The 14,623-nt window shown below is 47.6% G+C and overlaps 1 protein-coding gene across 1 annotated transcript; it reads left to right on the plus strand.

The window, feature by feature from the left end:
* The first annotated feature begins 5,015 nt into the window (after positions 1–5,015).
* Positions 5,016–10,872, plus strand: LOC144094514 (uncharacterized). The gene is made up of 3 exons (XM_077628433.1): positions 5,016–5,424; positions 8,826–8,914; positions 10,789–10,872. The coding sequence occupies exons 1-3, from the start codon at positions 5,172–5,174 to the stop codon at positions 10,807–10,809; spliced, it is 363 nt and encodes a 120-aa protein (XP_077484559.1). The 5' UTR covers positions 5,016–5,171; the 3' UTR covers positions 10,810–10,872.
* The last annotated feature ends 3,751 nt before the right edge of the window (positions 10,873–14,623 follow it).

Genomic DNA, 14,623 nt, shown 5'->3' on the forward strand with positions numbered 1-14,623 from the left:
GATGGTACACTGAAGAGTAGCAATGGCGTATCCCCCGTTCGCGGAGGAAAGTTTGCATGGCCATCGATGAAAATTGAGGTCCGTGGTCAGAGACAATCTCTTGAGGGTAACCCTCACGAGCGAAGAGGCCAAGCAGGAATTCTTGAACGGTTTGAGTTGTGATGGCATCAGCGAAGACAACTTCTGGCCACTTACTGTAATAATCCATGAGAGTAATCGCGAAGCGGCAGCCACTGGGAGCTTGGTCGAAAGGCCCCACGATATCAATGGCAACCTTATCCCAAGGTTTCTCTGGGAAGGCGACAGGTTGCAGAGGAGCTGCCACCGGACGAGCCGATTTGTCACAGGACTGGCACACGACGCATGTCCGTACCATTTCTTCGACGTGCTCGTCCATTCGCGGCCACCGGTAGAGCTCTCGCAGTCGACTTTTCGTGCGGCTGATCCCGGGGTGTGACTCGTGCGCGATGTCCATGAGGCGTCGTCGCAAACTTTCGGGAACGACGAGCCTGTCACCTCGGTACAAGACGCCTTGCACGACGGACAGCTCCGAGCGCAGGAGATAGTATGGCCTAAGGTTCTCCGGTAGGGATTTCTTGCCCGGCCATATCGCCGATGTAAACTGAATGGCTTGAGCAACTGCCGCGTCGCTGATGGTTGCCTCTTGAAGCTCTTGTAGAGTCACGGCTGGCGATAGCAGGCAGACGAAGTCGTCGTCACTGGCGTCGAACTCACTGGGCTCACTGCACGATGTGGTCGGTAAGGGAAGGCGAGACAGAGCATCCGCAACAGAGTTGTCATTGCCTTTGCGGTACTCTACAGTGTAGTTATTTGTAGCACAACAGGCGAGCCGACCAACGTGAAATTCGCAACGGCCAATGGCCCGTTCCTTTCGTCAGCAAAATGACAAGTGCACTGTGGTCGGTGCGTAGAACAAAAGGCCGGCCCCACAAATACACGTGCCACCGTTCGCACGCCCAAACGCAAACTAGGGCCTCACGTTCACCAACAGAGTACTTTCTTTCTTGGGGTGTCAATGTACGGGAGGCAAACGCAACAGTTTGCAGGGAATGGCCGTTGTCTTGCTGAAGCACTGCCCCAAGGCCATATCCGGAAGCGTCAGTCGTTACGACCACGGGAAGGGCAGGATCAAAAAAATGCAACACGTCACATGACGTCAACATGGACTTCAGTAGTTTGAAGCTTGAATCCGCAGCAGCAGTCCAAATGAAGGCGGAGTCGCTGCCTCGAAGTAGGGCGCGCATAGGCTGAACGACGTCGGAGTACTGCGGGATAAACTTGGAGTAGAAACCCGCAAGTCCAAGGAGGGAGCGAAGCTCGCTGATGTTAGATGGAGTCGGAGCCTTCGTAATCGCCTCGATGGCAGAAGAAAGCGGAAACAGTCCTTCACCGCTGACAACATGCCCCAAGAAAGTGAGCTTCGGAACATCGAAGACACATTTGTGGTTGAGCTTGAGTCCGGCTTGGGACAGGCGCTCGAGAACAGCACGAAGGTTGGTCAGGTGCTCCTGTCGGGAGGTGCCATGGACTATGATGTCGTTGATGTAGAAGAGGACACCTTTGCACCCTTTTAAAATTAAGTGCATCATCTTCTGAAAAGCCGAAGGCGCCGAAGCAAGGCCGAAACACACTCGTTTGAAGCGGAAGAGGCCATCATTGGTAATGAATGGGGTCAATTCCCGACTCTCAGGGCTAAGTGGTACTTGATGGTAAGCCGAGGCAAGGTCCAACTTCGAAAAGCGCTGTGACCCGGCCAAGCTATGTAGAAGTTCTTCCGTTTGAGGCAAAGGAAAACTGTCGACCACAATAGCCTTGTTCGGCTCACGCAAATCGACGCACATTCGGATGGAGCCATCTTTTTTCCGAGCCACGACTATGGGTGAAATCCACTTGGAAGCGTCGACCCGTTCAATGATGTCTTGAGCTTCAAGCTTCTGGAGTTCCTCGGACACCTGCTGACGAATGGCAAACGGCAGCCGTCGGAGCTTGCAAGCAACAGGAGAAACGGAATCCTGCACTCTGACTTTGTGCACGTAGCCACGAGCAACTCCGAGTTCCTTGGAGAAGAGATGTTCGAAGTGTGGACGTAGCTCAGGAGGTAACAGAGGCGTATCAGGTGTCATGGAAAGACATTCCAACGATGCACCTTTGTTCTTCATTTGTAGAGCGGCAATGGAATCCAGGCCCAGCAGCGTTGTGCCTCCCGAGACAACGTACAACAGGATGCAGGCGGTACGGTCGTGGAACTTTGCTGTGGCAACAAAACACCCTTGGACTATAATCCGAGACTTAGAATAGTCCAATAGTTGAACTGCAGTTGATTTAAGCGAGAAACATTTAGCGAAGAATCGGTGGTATAGATCTTCAGAAATAATTGACACAGATGAGCCGGTGTCAATCAGGAAGCGGATGAACTTGCCTTCAATCAGGACTGAGGCGAAAATTCCGTTTTTTTGACTTTCAACATTGAGAATAGACGCACTGCTGGAGCCATCCGGCATCGACGATGTGTCAGCAGTATCTGCAACTTGCTGAACTTGAACAGGACGGTCGGACGACTTGCAGAGAGAGTCGAAATGGCCCACCTTGCCGCACCGACGACACTTGCGGTTGCGGGCTCGGCATGCAGGGTTGTTCGCTAGGTGAGTTGTAGAGCCGCAGCGGTAGCACATGCGCTCTGGTATTGCAGCAGCAGGTTGTGATGGTAGACTTTGGCACTTGCAGCATGGGCCTGAGGTGGTGTTTGTCTCGATCCGCGCTCGCATCTCACACGATGTACTGGAGCGTCCTCCTCAGCCAATTCCCTGGCTTCCCGGGAAGCTTGCTCACACTGTCGAGCAAGGAGCATGGCGCGCGACAGAGTCAAGGAGGAGCCTTCCATGAGTAGGCGCTCACGCAGATGGCAACTCGAGGTCTTCTCCACCAGCTGGTCCCTGATCATATCGTCCGCCATGGTCCCAAACCCGCAGTCGCCGACAAGGCTGCGAAGGACAGCGACGTACTCATCGGTTGTCTCTCCTGGAGCCTGAACTCGACGGCGAAAGCGATGACGTGCGGCGATTACATTCACGGACGATTTGTAATGCTCCGACAGGATGGATATCGCCGCATCAAATTCGTCAAGGCGGGGCGCCTCGTCACCGGAGTGCGAAGCCGCAGCTGTAGGCGCTGGAGTGGACGACGGCGGCGCCAGTGTATAAAAAATGCGCTGACCTTCCAGTCCGAGGCAATTCAGCAGGATGGCCTTCCGCCTGTCCGCGCCCAGAGTAGAGGCACCAGAGGCCAGCATAAAATTCCGGAACGCCAGCTCCCATTGCTCCCATGGAAGGGCAGGACGACCAGGAGTCGGCAGGAAGGGTGGTGGTGGCTGAAGCCCAGAAAAGCTCATGACGGATGGTGAGCAGGCCACGTGAAGGTCCCGAATCAAAACAGCATCCTCGTCGCCAAAATATGTTGTATCGTATTAATGACAATTAGCAATGAAACAGTACACGTAGCATACGGTCGAGCCGATCTGCATTCTCCTACTTCGTCGTCTTCTCCCCCCATGCGCGCGAGTGCGTGCAGCGCACTTGCCACACTTCATCTTTATCACACTCATGCAGTGCATGCGCATTTTCTTGCAGGCTTGGTAAAGGTATGACTGGGAGGGCGATAGCAGTAAGTTAAAATGTTGTACGTATGCGCGCAGCACCTGTGCGCAGCTAGCTCTGCTAATGGATGCGCGCGAATCGGCCAGCGTAATATTGCGCACAGATTGCGGAAATTTCTGCCCTTCTCGAAATACTCTCGTCTCCGCTAGCGTCCGCTCAACTGGAAAAACATCTGGACTTGGTGTTCCAAGCCATGTATATATTTTGAACAGTCGATATCTGTCCTGAAATAAAATAAATTATCTCTCTCTATTCTGCGCCCAATGTTTGTCCGTTACAGTACGCTCCCGTGTTGGCACGCGAAGAAGCTATTCTACATAACCGGTTTCGAGCTAGACTAGTTCGAGCTGCATCGTCAGAGACGGCCCAGACGCTGGGCCATACCACAAAGCGGGCCTTTGTAGTTTAGCGATCGACCTCTTTCACTGCCGCGATGAATTAATCCGTTTCTGGGCGCGCCTGTCCGTGGCAGAGAGGAAGGCGTCAAAATGTGAGAGTAACACGCGGGCATGGTCGAACGGTATTGCCGGGTTGTATACTCGGACCTCTTCCCATATTGGCGAGTGGGCCGTTGTAGAGAAGCAGCGAAAAATATGCGACAAGCGAATGCTCGCCAGTATTAGGAAAAGTCCAAGGAACTGAGACTACGGCGGGTTCTATTTGTGACACTGGGACACTCAAGAAAGGACTGTGCAGGCTGCGAGCAAGAAAATTGTTGTCTGGCAGGGGGCGTAGCCAGGGGGAGGGGGGTCAGGACACCCCCCGAAATTTTCTGAGCGCTGTGGTTTCTCCCCTTCCCTGCGGCCTTTTTTCGCCCATCGATATCTTAAAATGTAAAAACGAAAATAAGATTCTTGGTTTGTTGACAAACATGGTTCCTGTTCTAAAAACCAGATGGCGCCATTATGCGACCATAATTAGAGTTTTTCCAGTGACTCTAACCATAATCGCCTGCGTCTAGACTTAACCCACACATATCGTCGGAAAAACAGACCCCAACGGTTGAAAGCTCTCTACCTTCCCAGTAAACCATAGATATGCAGAGGATATCCACAAATGGTCATAACGTCCAATGTCCATGTATTGATATCCTATATCCTCTGCATGTTGAGGGGACTATTGGATTCAGATATCAGTTAGTGGATATTCAGAGGATATTCGAATATGCATGATGTTCTTTCAGCACATTTAAAGTTTTGGAAATGTGCTAACAACTTAGCAGAACTAGATATTGTTGTTATGGAAGGCATGAACATGCTGAAATTATGCTACCTTTAGATTTTAATCATTCCTGCTTTCGCAGTCTTACATTTTCAGGAACTAATTATTTCAAGCAGTCGACTATTGCACGCCCTGATTTTATTTTATGCGTGCGAATGCATGTGCGGTATGATTATTTAAAGAAATTGCTCAAGTTAGACCGACAGCCACAAACGCCGCGATTTCAAAACCAGAACAATAATTAGAACTCTCTTGACACTAAGCAGCCTTACGGCCATGGGCACCGTCATTAGCCGCGACGCTAGCTTCACATCCAATCCAATCCAATCCAAGCGCCATTACCAGTTTCGTTGCGACGGCCGCAACGTTTTCGTGATTTCTTTCAGCGTTTCTTCGCAAGTTTTTATTTGTTGTTTCGCGAGTTCACATTTTCTTCGTTGTGGCGGCAAGCTTGTTGTGCATGTTGTACACAGTCCTGAGCCCTCACTGGTGCAAGTACTGGAGGATTACGCGGATAACAGCAATAATGGTGAGTGTTTATGACGCTGTTCTGTCAAACAAAGTGTTAGTGTTCGTTTGTGGCATTTATTTATTTATTTATTTATTTATTCAAGGTACCTACAGCGCCTTGAGAGGCATTATTGTAGGGGGGGGGGTAAGTACATTAACAGTAAAATTCAATACAGCACAAGAGAACAAAACAGAAATAAAAGTTACAGAAAAATGATAAGAACTTCCAAAAGATAAAAGCATTCTGATTGCACCCGAGACACAGAACCAACACTGACAGCAGCATAATCAGAATATTGCAAGGTCAATTGCTGCCTGGAAATTCTCGCTCTCAAACACTTCATTAGGCAGCAGATTCCAGTCACTTATTGTGTTGGGAAAAAATGAATATTTAAATGTATTGATCCGGCAGTTATACCCTCTAATTTTCATGGTATTGTCCCTTCTACTCGAAACGTAGTGAGGTTGCCTTAAATAGAGGCTTTTATTCCTGTTTTATTATTGTAAATGTCGTACAAAAACTTTATCCTAAAAACTTTTCTTCGGTGGGATAATAACTTCCAACCAAGAGCTTCCCGAAGTTCAGAACCTCTAACCTTAAAGTTGTAATTCCCAGTTACGAACCTTGCTGCCCGCTTCTGAACTCGTTCTAGCTTGTCCTTTAAAATATTTGTGAACGGGTCCCAACATACGCATCCATATTCGAGAATTGGCCTGACATTCGTAAAGTACAATGTTTCTTTTAGGCGTGGAGTCGTATGTTTAAAGTTTCTTTTAAAAAGGTTGAGAACGCAGGAAGCCCTGGCAGTTATCGCGTCGACGTGTGCGGTCCAATCCAACTTCGCTGTAAATGTGATACCGAGATACTTTACTCTGTCCTTTGTCTGAAGAACAGATTGATTTAGATTATAGTTGCCCCATATCTTCTTTTTTTTGTTTGTGAACTGCATGAGGTAACATTTACTGGTGTTGAGAGTCATCTTCCATTTGTCACACCACGCACATACCTTGTCAAGGTCAGACTGCAACAGAATGGTATCATTTGCGCACGTGACAGAACGGTAAAGAACACAGTCATCAGCGTACAGCCTAACACGGGAACACAGTTCACTCGGCAAATCATTTACAAAAACAAGAAACAACAAAGGCCCAAGTATTGAGCCTTGCGGCACACCCGATAAAACCTGAACAGACTGCGAAGTGACACCGTTAATAAGTACCCGTTGTCGCCGTGCATACAAATAATCTTGAATCCATCCAAGAAGTCTAGAAGGTATACCTAAATACGATAACTTTGTTAAGAGTAGAGAATGCGAAACCACGTCAAAAGCCTTGCGGAAATCAAGAAAAACTGTGTCTATTTGAACACCCCTATCTATACCTTCCGCAACATCATGGATGAACTCGGTGAGCTGAGTTGTACACGATAGGCCCGAACGGAAACCATGTTGAGCGGTAGTGAAGAAATCATGACCATTAAGGTGCTTCATAAGACCAGAATATATTATATGCTCCAGTGTTTTACAAGAAACAGAGGTGAGGGACACCGGTCTGTAATTGCATATATTTGCGCGATCACCATCTTTATGTATTGGCGTTACATTTGCAAGCTTCCAGTCGTTTGGGAGTTTTTTATAATCCAGGGATTTATTGAATATTGCGACCAAAAATGGAGCTATTTCTATTGCACATATCTTCAAAATATGATTAGATATACCGTCTGGGCCGTGGGCAGAATGGGAATTTAGATTAGACAGCAGCGTCATCACACCCGTCTCAGTTATCATTACATCTTCCATTTCCGGCAAGTGTGTGAAATTTTGCGTGACTAAATTGAGATCTGCTTGATCACTGACAAATACTGAGTGAAAATACGCATTAAAAATTTCAGCTTTACTCAAGTCGTCTGCCACAACGCTGTTATTGTGCACCAAAGACGGAATTCCAATGTTATCTTTTTTAGTATTTTTAATATGCTTCCACACTTGTTTTGGATTAACCCTTATCTTTTCGGATAAAGACTTTTCAGTTCTGTCTTAAGCGAACACGTCAATAACTTCAGTTTTGTGAATAAGGAGGGGCTCTTAGTTTTACGATATTTCTTATACAGTGTGGCCTTTCTTCTAATGGATCTACGTAATTCCCTTGAAATCCACGGTTTGTCAGCGCGTAGTTTCCCTGATACAGTCTTAGAAGGAACGTACGATGTAATCAAGTAGAGAAGCTTGTCCAAATGCGATCCACAAGCCATCCACGTCACACGTTACGCTATAACTGAGAAACAAAGGAAAGTAATTTACTAAAGCATTCTTTACAGCATCGTAGTTCCCTCTCTCGTACAGAAATATTTTTCTTGAACGCCCTTTTTGAAATTCGGGTTTCTTGCAAAAAACAGTGGCGGCAACAGCTTCATGGTCACTTATTCCCGGTGCCACTGTAACAGATTCAACTGTACCATTTTGATTGCTAAAAAGCAAATCTAAGACATTTGCACCAGTTGTGCATAAGCGAGTCGGAAAATCCACAAATTGAAAGAGCCCATCGTTGCGGATCATTTCATAAAAGGCTGAGTGTAGCGCTGATCTACTTTGTTCGACAGGAAGCCGGTTGTTCCATACGACATCCATGCTGGCAATTTCATCATCCGGTTTATCAGTTCATGGAGTGCAGATATGGATTTAAAATCTGTGGTGTTCAGTTGTGGCTCGATTTGTCCCCGAAGTAGTTTCGCGGGAATGGCTGCGCTCTGTGCCACTTCTCTGCCTTAACAGCCTGCACGCATGATACTTCAGTGCTCAGTTGTAAGGCACACAAAGTTGTTGGCAGTTAGTTGTGCCCTCTAACAATTGTTGGAATAGCCTGCACTTTGATGGCGCACATTCCACTGCATATTCCGGCCGTCCAGCATACTATGGCCTTTACTACAGGGGAAGGGGTGGGGAGGGGACAGTTTCCTTTCTCCGGCGGCTCAAGAAGACAGAGTCTTTGCAGATCTTGTGTTGCTGTAAAATTTGCTAACAGCGCCAAATACACTGTTATCTGCCTTCGTTTAGTCAAGCCCTTGTGTCTAACTCTGCATTTTTTTGTACCCGGAATTTTTTTTTTCATCTTTGTGCTTTTAAACTTTTGTGGGAACTTGGTCTATTCTCGCTTCTTGTAATTTCCTTTTATTTCAGCAGCACATTTCAAAATAATTGACTACTGAATACTTTTTGTTTCAGCTCGTGGCTTTGACTGCTTTTTCTGAAATTTTCTATTTTATTACAGTGCGTAGAATGAAAGTTGTGCTGTGAAAATTCTTCCTACTGATTGTGTGACCCAGCAAGGGTTTACATCTTATGTATACAATGAGAGTTGCTGGTTGTAAACCTCTTATAATGCAGCAGGGCATGACCATTTCTCTTTGCTGTTCCATTTCAGATATTTTGGAGAACATGTTCAGAGAAACAATAGCCTCATGCATCTTGCCACTCAGTAGATGCATTTTGCATCATGAAGACAAACAGCTGGTATGAAACTGTTTTTCGTACTTTATTTTTAGGCAGTTATAGTCATGACTACAGAAAGCAAATAGCTTTCACCGAATATTTTCTAGTTCTTCATTAATTACAGGCCAATTACCAACTACTGCCGCATCTTTCTTCCTCACATAACACACAAAAAATTCAGTCAATCACTTTTCTTTGGCCTCATTGACTCGCTTCATTTAAACCTGTTTTCCCACTTGTCCCAACTTCGATTCCGTAAATTCTTTCATGAAAAACAATCTCTAATGTTCAACAATGAATAACATACATTCTGAGCTTCTGGGTTTGGAAAGAGCTTTGTTCTTAGATGTCTTCAAGTCATTTCTCACTGTTAAGCTCCAGGTTTCTGAAATAAAACTAAGGCACCGCAACATTGACTACTTGGTTCTCTACAGGATCACGGACTTCCTTTTTAACTACATAACATATGACTGCTAATGCAACCAGCTCATGGTTTTCCCACCCTTTCAGGCATGCGTCAATAATGTGCTTTAGCATGTTTATTGTTTCTGACCTGCATTAGCAGTTCATTCAGTGTTGTTTCTAGTTCTACTATTTTTTGCTTCTAATTGTTCTGATAGTTCTAACATTGCATCACTTCGGACTAAATTTAATAACACTGTGTAATGGTTTCGCTAGAGTATGGAGCTTTACTTTATAAATTTGAGCATTTCTCATAACCAGTCACCCTGTCCCTATTATTTTCAAAATATAGTCACCTTGACTTCTCCCTAGCATACATGTACTTTGACATAGATATTACAACCTTTAACAAAAATTAATGGAAGTCTAATATTGACTACCTAGCATGAAAATCTAGTTGCATGCTGCTGTATTTATTACACAATTTTTTCCAGTGAAACTGAAAAGGCCTACCTATATCTGGCTTAATCTACGATATCCTTGTCCTATGTGGGCCATGGCTGGTCTTATAAATTCCCTCAAGAATGTGCACACCTGCTCAGTGCATTTCATCCTGCCTGCTTACTGCAAACATCATAGACATGAAAAAACCAAATATTCTCCCTCACTCTTTGCCATAAGATGTCTTCTGTCTTTTTCAATACACCACAACTGGCTCTGATCGCACTTTGTTATACCTGCTACTTCATACTTGCATGCATCAACCACACATGAAATCAGCATACGTCACCCAATATGGTGATATACGCATGCTCATTCCTGCTGAAAGCCTGCTGTGATTGGCACCACTGTCCCACTGCAGTATTTTTGGATACGGATTAAGAACAAAGCGACAGATGTTCCTCTATCCAAAGGCGGGGATCGATTATCATGCCATAGTGGTTAATCCCCTTTCATCTACGACGTCACACTAGCTGGTGCAAATGGGGTAACACCCATGTCATGAGACTCTGTTGATGCTAGTGGATGGAGGGCCTGCTTTGAGAAGGCATTTGCCACTTCATTCTTGAGTTTTATTCGAATGCAGTCGCCAGCCAACATTATTCACTATTGCTGTGCACATTCTAACTTCATTGCAAAAGTATGGTTGCATATATGTACTTTAAATTCTTGGTTGTCATCCTTGTGTTTGTTTGCTGAGGCTTGGGTTTCTTTCTTCATGTTAAGCATTCAGGCTATTGCATGTGATCTTTTTACTCTAAAACCCCTGTCTGGATTTAGTCTTACCTCTGGTAAGGCTAGAGGTTATAGTGGATGCACGTTTGTGTACTTGGCTTCTACCGCATGCTTTTTCCTCATTACTTTTCAGAAAAGGTACTAAGCCAGTTGGATGAAACATTAGCTTTTGCATTATCTTGTGCACCCATTTTTTGTCCATATTTCCTGCTGTGTCATTTACTACTGTTCAACACAATGCACTGTTATATTCGCAGGCCTCCGAGGACCTGGAGTAAAAGAATGCGCAGCAAGAGACGCTGATCATTATGGCTACTGGGCAATAAAGTATAGCTGAGGGCAAAACAAGTGATTGAATTCCTTGACGTTCTTCTGTACTCGAAGCCTGTGCTGTGCATATTCTTTGCCCGCGTACTGCCTCGAGATTCAATATTCTGAAGAAACGAGAACTGCAGCTGTTTGATTACCCTTTGTTATTTTATGTGCTGTACAGCTTACAAGAACAGAATGAGTATGATGAAAGATCACGAAGTCACAGAGAGCACAAACTAATGACTTCACTACACATGAATGTTCTATCTTGCACGTACTGGAAATGACATTTCAAGTAACTTGCATACCAGAAAATGACACTTCTTTATGACATGTTTATGTTATTGCATTGATCAGAGCCCAGTGTGTAATTTTCTCATAATGCACCTGTTATTTGAAATGTTATTCCTAGATCATGTACAAAATATTGAAGTTTCCTGTGTAATGAGCAACTGTTGGTTTTTGCTTTGTATCTCTCTGTCATATCTTGCATCATATTGGTTTTGTTGTAAGCTGTACAGCACACAAAATAAATGGTACAGCATCCAGCCCCCAACCTGAAAATAGATTGGCAGAATATCTGGTTAACGTCCTCTGAATGTCTAGGAATCGTCGCATGTGGGCATAATATGAGCATTATATGGACATCCACTATGATCAAAATGAACATTGTATGGACATTACATGGATGTAATATGAGCATTTGTGAACATCGTATGGACATCTGATATCTTGTGGAGGATATTATTTGAATATCCACTGGACATAACTTGGTTGGTTGGGTTCCGGTAAGGCAGATGGAGGTCGTCGCCAAGGAATTCGAAGAGAGCCAGAGGCGGCTAGGAGCCGCTACATACGGCGAGTACATGGAAGCCTTGCGTGCGATAATGCGCTCACATATGGTCCACAAGGGACATAGGCAAGCCTACAAGAAGCCATGGTGGGACAGGCAGGTGGCAGAGGCATGGCAAGCGCGCCGGGACGCGAACCGCGCCCATCGCAGGGCGGTGAAAGATAAGGACCAGGGCGCAGCAGCAGTGGCGTGGGACATGTACCTGCAACGCAAACATGAAATGCAATCACTGGTGCAGGCGAAGTTGGCTGCCGCAAATCTCAAGCAAATGCAAACCCTGCGGGCAGAGGGCAAGTCGGCGGCTCAGAAATTCTGGCGGTATGTCAGCTCCCTAGACAGGGAAAGGGTGGGGCCAACAGAAATGGTCGATAGTGCCACTGGACAGCCCATCACCGACCTGCAACAGCACGTCATGGACTACCTGTCCGGCCTCTATGGGCCACCAGCCTACATGCCTGAGGACAAGCTTGAAGGGTCATCGCCCTCAGCTCCATCCCAGGACCAACCAGACATCGCATGGGAGGTCACACTGCCAGGCATGAACCGGGCACTGGGCCGCATCAGCGCTTGCACAGCCACGGGACCCGATGGAATACCAGCTCGCCTACTAAAGCTACTCGGTCCAAGAACAGCTGGCCGAGTTGTTTACCACCATTATTAACGGCGGAGACATACCCGAGGACTGGCGCAATGGCAGGGTGGTGCTCCTGCTGAAGCCCGGCGGCAATGCAGCCCACATCGGCGACTACCGGGCACTCACGGTCACCAGCGTGGTGTACCGAGTTTTCATGCAAGTCTTGAAAGCCTGGATCAGCGTATGGGCAGAATCAGCACACGTCCTAACGGAGCTGCAGAATGGGTTTCGTCCGGGCAGACGGCTAGAAGACAACCTCTTCGTACTCACCAGCTGTACAGACATTGCCAGGAAGGAAGGCAGGAGACTCATCTGCTGCTTTCTGGACGTCGAAAAGGCTTATGATAACGTCCCGCACGAAACTCTTCCATCGCCTTGGTACTCTGGGAATGGCACCACCACTTCTCGAGACGATAAAGAGGTTGTACAGGGAAAACGTAGTCACAGCCGTTTTTGGCAATGTGCATTCGGAACGGGTCTACGTACACAGGGGGCTTCGACAGGGATGCCCATTGCCTCCCCTCCTCTACCTCCTGTATGTGTCTGGACTGGAAATGGCACTCCTGCAGGCAAACCTGGGATTCGGCCTTAAGCACAGCACCACAGAAATCGAGAACTCCAGCCGACTGCCGGGTCTTGCCTTTGCTGATGATTTGGTAATTATGGGAGAAAACACAGAGGATGTGCAAAAAATGCTAGACATTTGTGCCGCGGAGCTGCGAAGCCTTGGCCTCAAGTTCAACCAGCGAAAATGCAGGGTTGTTCAGCTGGCAGGCGAGGCGACTGATCAGCTATCGCTGATGTTGAATGAAGAGACCCTGACAGTCGACAGATCTTATAAATACCTGGGCATAAATTGTGCTGAAACTGACATGTTCAGACTGCACGAGGCCAAGGTCCGTCAATCTGCACTTCGAGCGCAATGCATCCTCCGACGTCAGTGCCTGTGGGGGTGCCACCAGTACACCATGGTCCGCGACCTCTGGAAGCTCGCGCACGTGCCAGGACTCGCATTCGCCAACGCGGTGGTCTGCCTCCCATCAGCCACCAGAAATTGGTTAGAGCGCAGACAGAGGTCGGCCGCACTGCATTCGGATGTCATGGACGGGTGGCCAATGCAGCCATTCAAGGCGACCTGGGATGGTCTAGTTTTGAGGCAAGGGAGGCATGCAGCAAGCTGGAGTACCGCGGTCGACTGCAGTTCATGAGCCGCAACCGATTTGCAAGGCGGGTCTTCGAATACCTCGCTGCGACATGCCTACGCACTACATGGGTGAAGCGCCTCCACAAGATAGAAGGCAAGTATGGACTTTTCCTGACAACCATAAGTGCCGAATCGGCAACGGCATAGAAACAGGAGGCAAGGAGACGGGTCCAGGAAAAAGAATCGCCAATGGCTGCAGGCGCTCGCGGATAAAACCGACACTGGCTGTGTACCGCGAGTGCAAAAACAGCATCGGACCCGAAAAGATTTTTGAGGCCTGGGTAGCGCATTGCTGTTTGAGGCCCGTGCCGGAGCGCTGCGAACACTGGTGTACCGCCGTCGCTTCGATGCAACACCAGAAGCACAGGCAGCAATATGCCGAGCGTGTGGCGACGCGGAGGAGACCATCGAGCACCTGGTGATGTCGTGCCAGAGACTCCATCCGATGCCGACAGAGGGCACCACATTCCCACAGGCGCTCGGGTTTCACGGTCCTGCAGTGGACGACGGAGACAGCTCCAAGGTCAAGAGCGAAGGGGTGCCGCGAACCAAGCATCGACTAACACTTTGGTGGAGCACTGTGTCTATTGGTGAATACCAACCGCAGGCCCGGAGCGGTCTGCGCGCTCTGTGACAGAGCGCCTGAATCCGGCGCAGAGCGCGCGACCTGAAATTGCGATTGGAGTACACTTGCTCTGGCCAGAGCATGCAGGCCAGAGCATGTAGGGCGCCGCTATCGCCGCTGAAAAAGAACGTCACGCAAACTTCCGGTCGGATCCGCCGATTTCGGCGGAGCAGTCCCGACTGCTCCACGGAGCAATCTCGGCTCGGCAACCGCTCCCTCGGAAGACGCGGTCCGTGCCTCAGATCTGCGTTGGGAATACAGTTGCTCCGAAAAGAGCAGAAATCGTTGCTCCCGAAGTGCTCCAACTCTGCGGTTGGAAGTCACCATAAAAGCGCGAAACCGCAGAGTCGGAAGTGAACGAGGTCGATGAGCGAACCCCCACCTCCTGACTTTAGCCTTTGCGTGTTTTTTGTTTTTTTTCTTCTTTTTCTTTTTTTGTGCGTTTTATCTTTCTCTCCTTGTGC

The sequence above is a fragment of the Amblyomma americanum genome, chromosome 6 (genome assembly GCF_052857255.1).
Source record: "Amblyomma americanum isolate KBUSLIRL-KWMA chromosome 6, ASM5285725v1, whole genome shotgun sequence".
Taxonomy (NCBI): Eukaryota; Metazoa; Arthropoda; class Arachnida; order Ixodida; family Ixodidae; genus Amblyomma; species Amblyomma americanum.

Coding starts and splice junctions, on each gene's coding strand:
- LOC144094514 (XM_077628433.1), top strand. CDS start 5,172: ATGGGCACCGTCATTAGCCGCGACGCTAGCTTCACATCCAATCCAATC. Junction 5,425..8,825: donor CGCGGATAACAGCAATAATG/GTGAGTGTTTAT, acceptor GTTCCATTTCAG/ATATTTTGGAGAACATGTTC. Junction 8,915..10,788: donor ATCATGAAGACAAACAGCTG/GTATGAAACTGT, acceptor TTATATTCGCAG/GCCTCCGAGGACCTGGAGTA.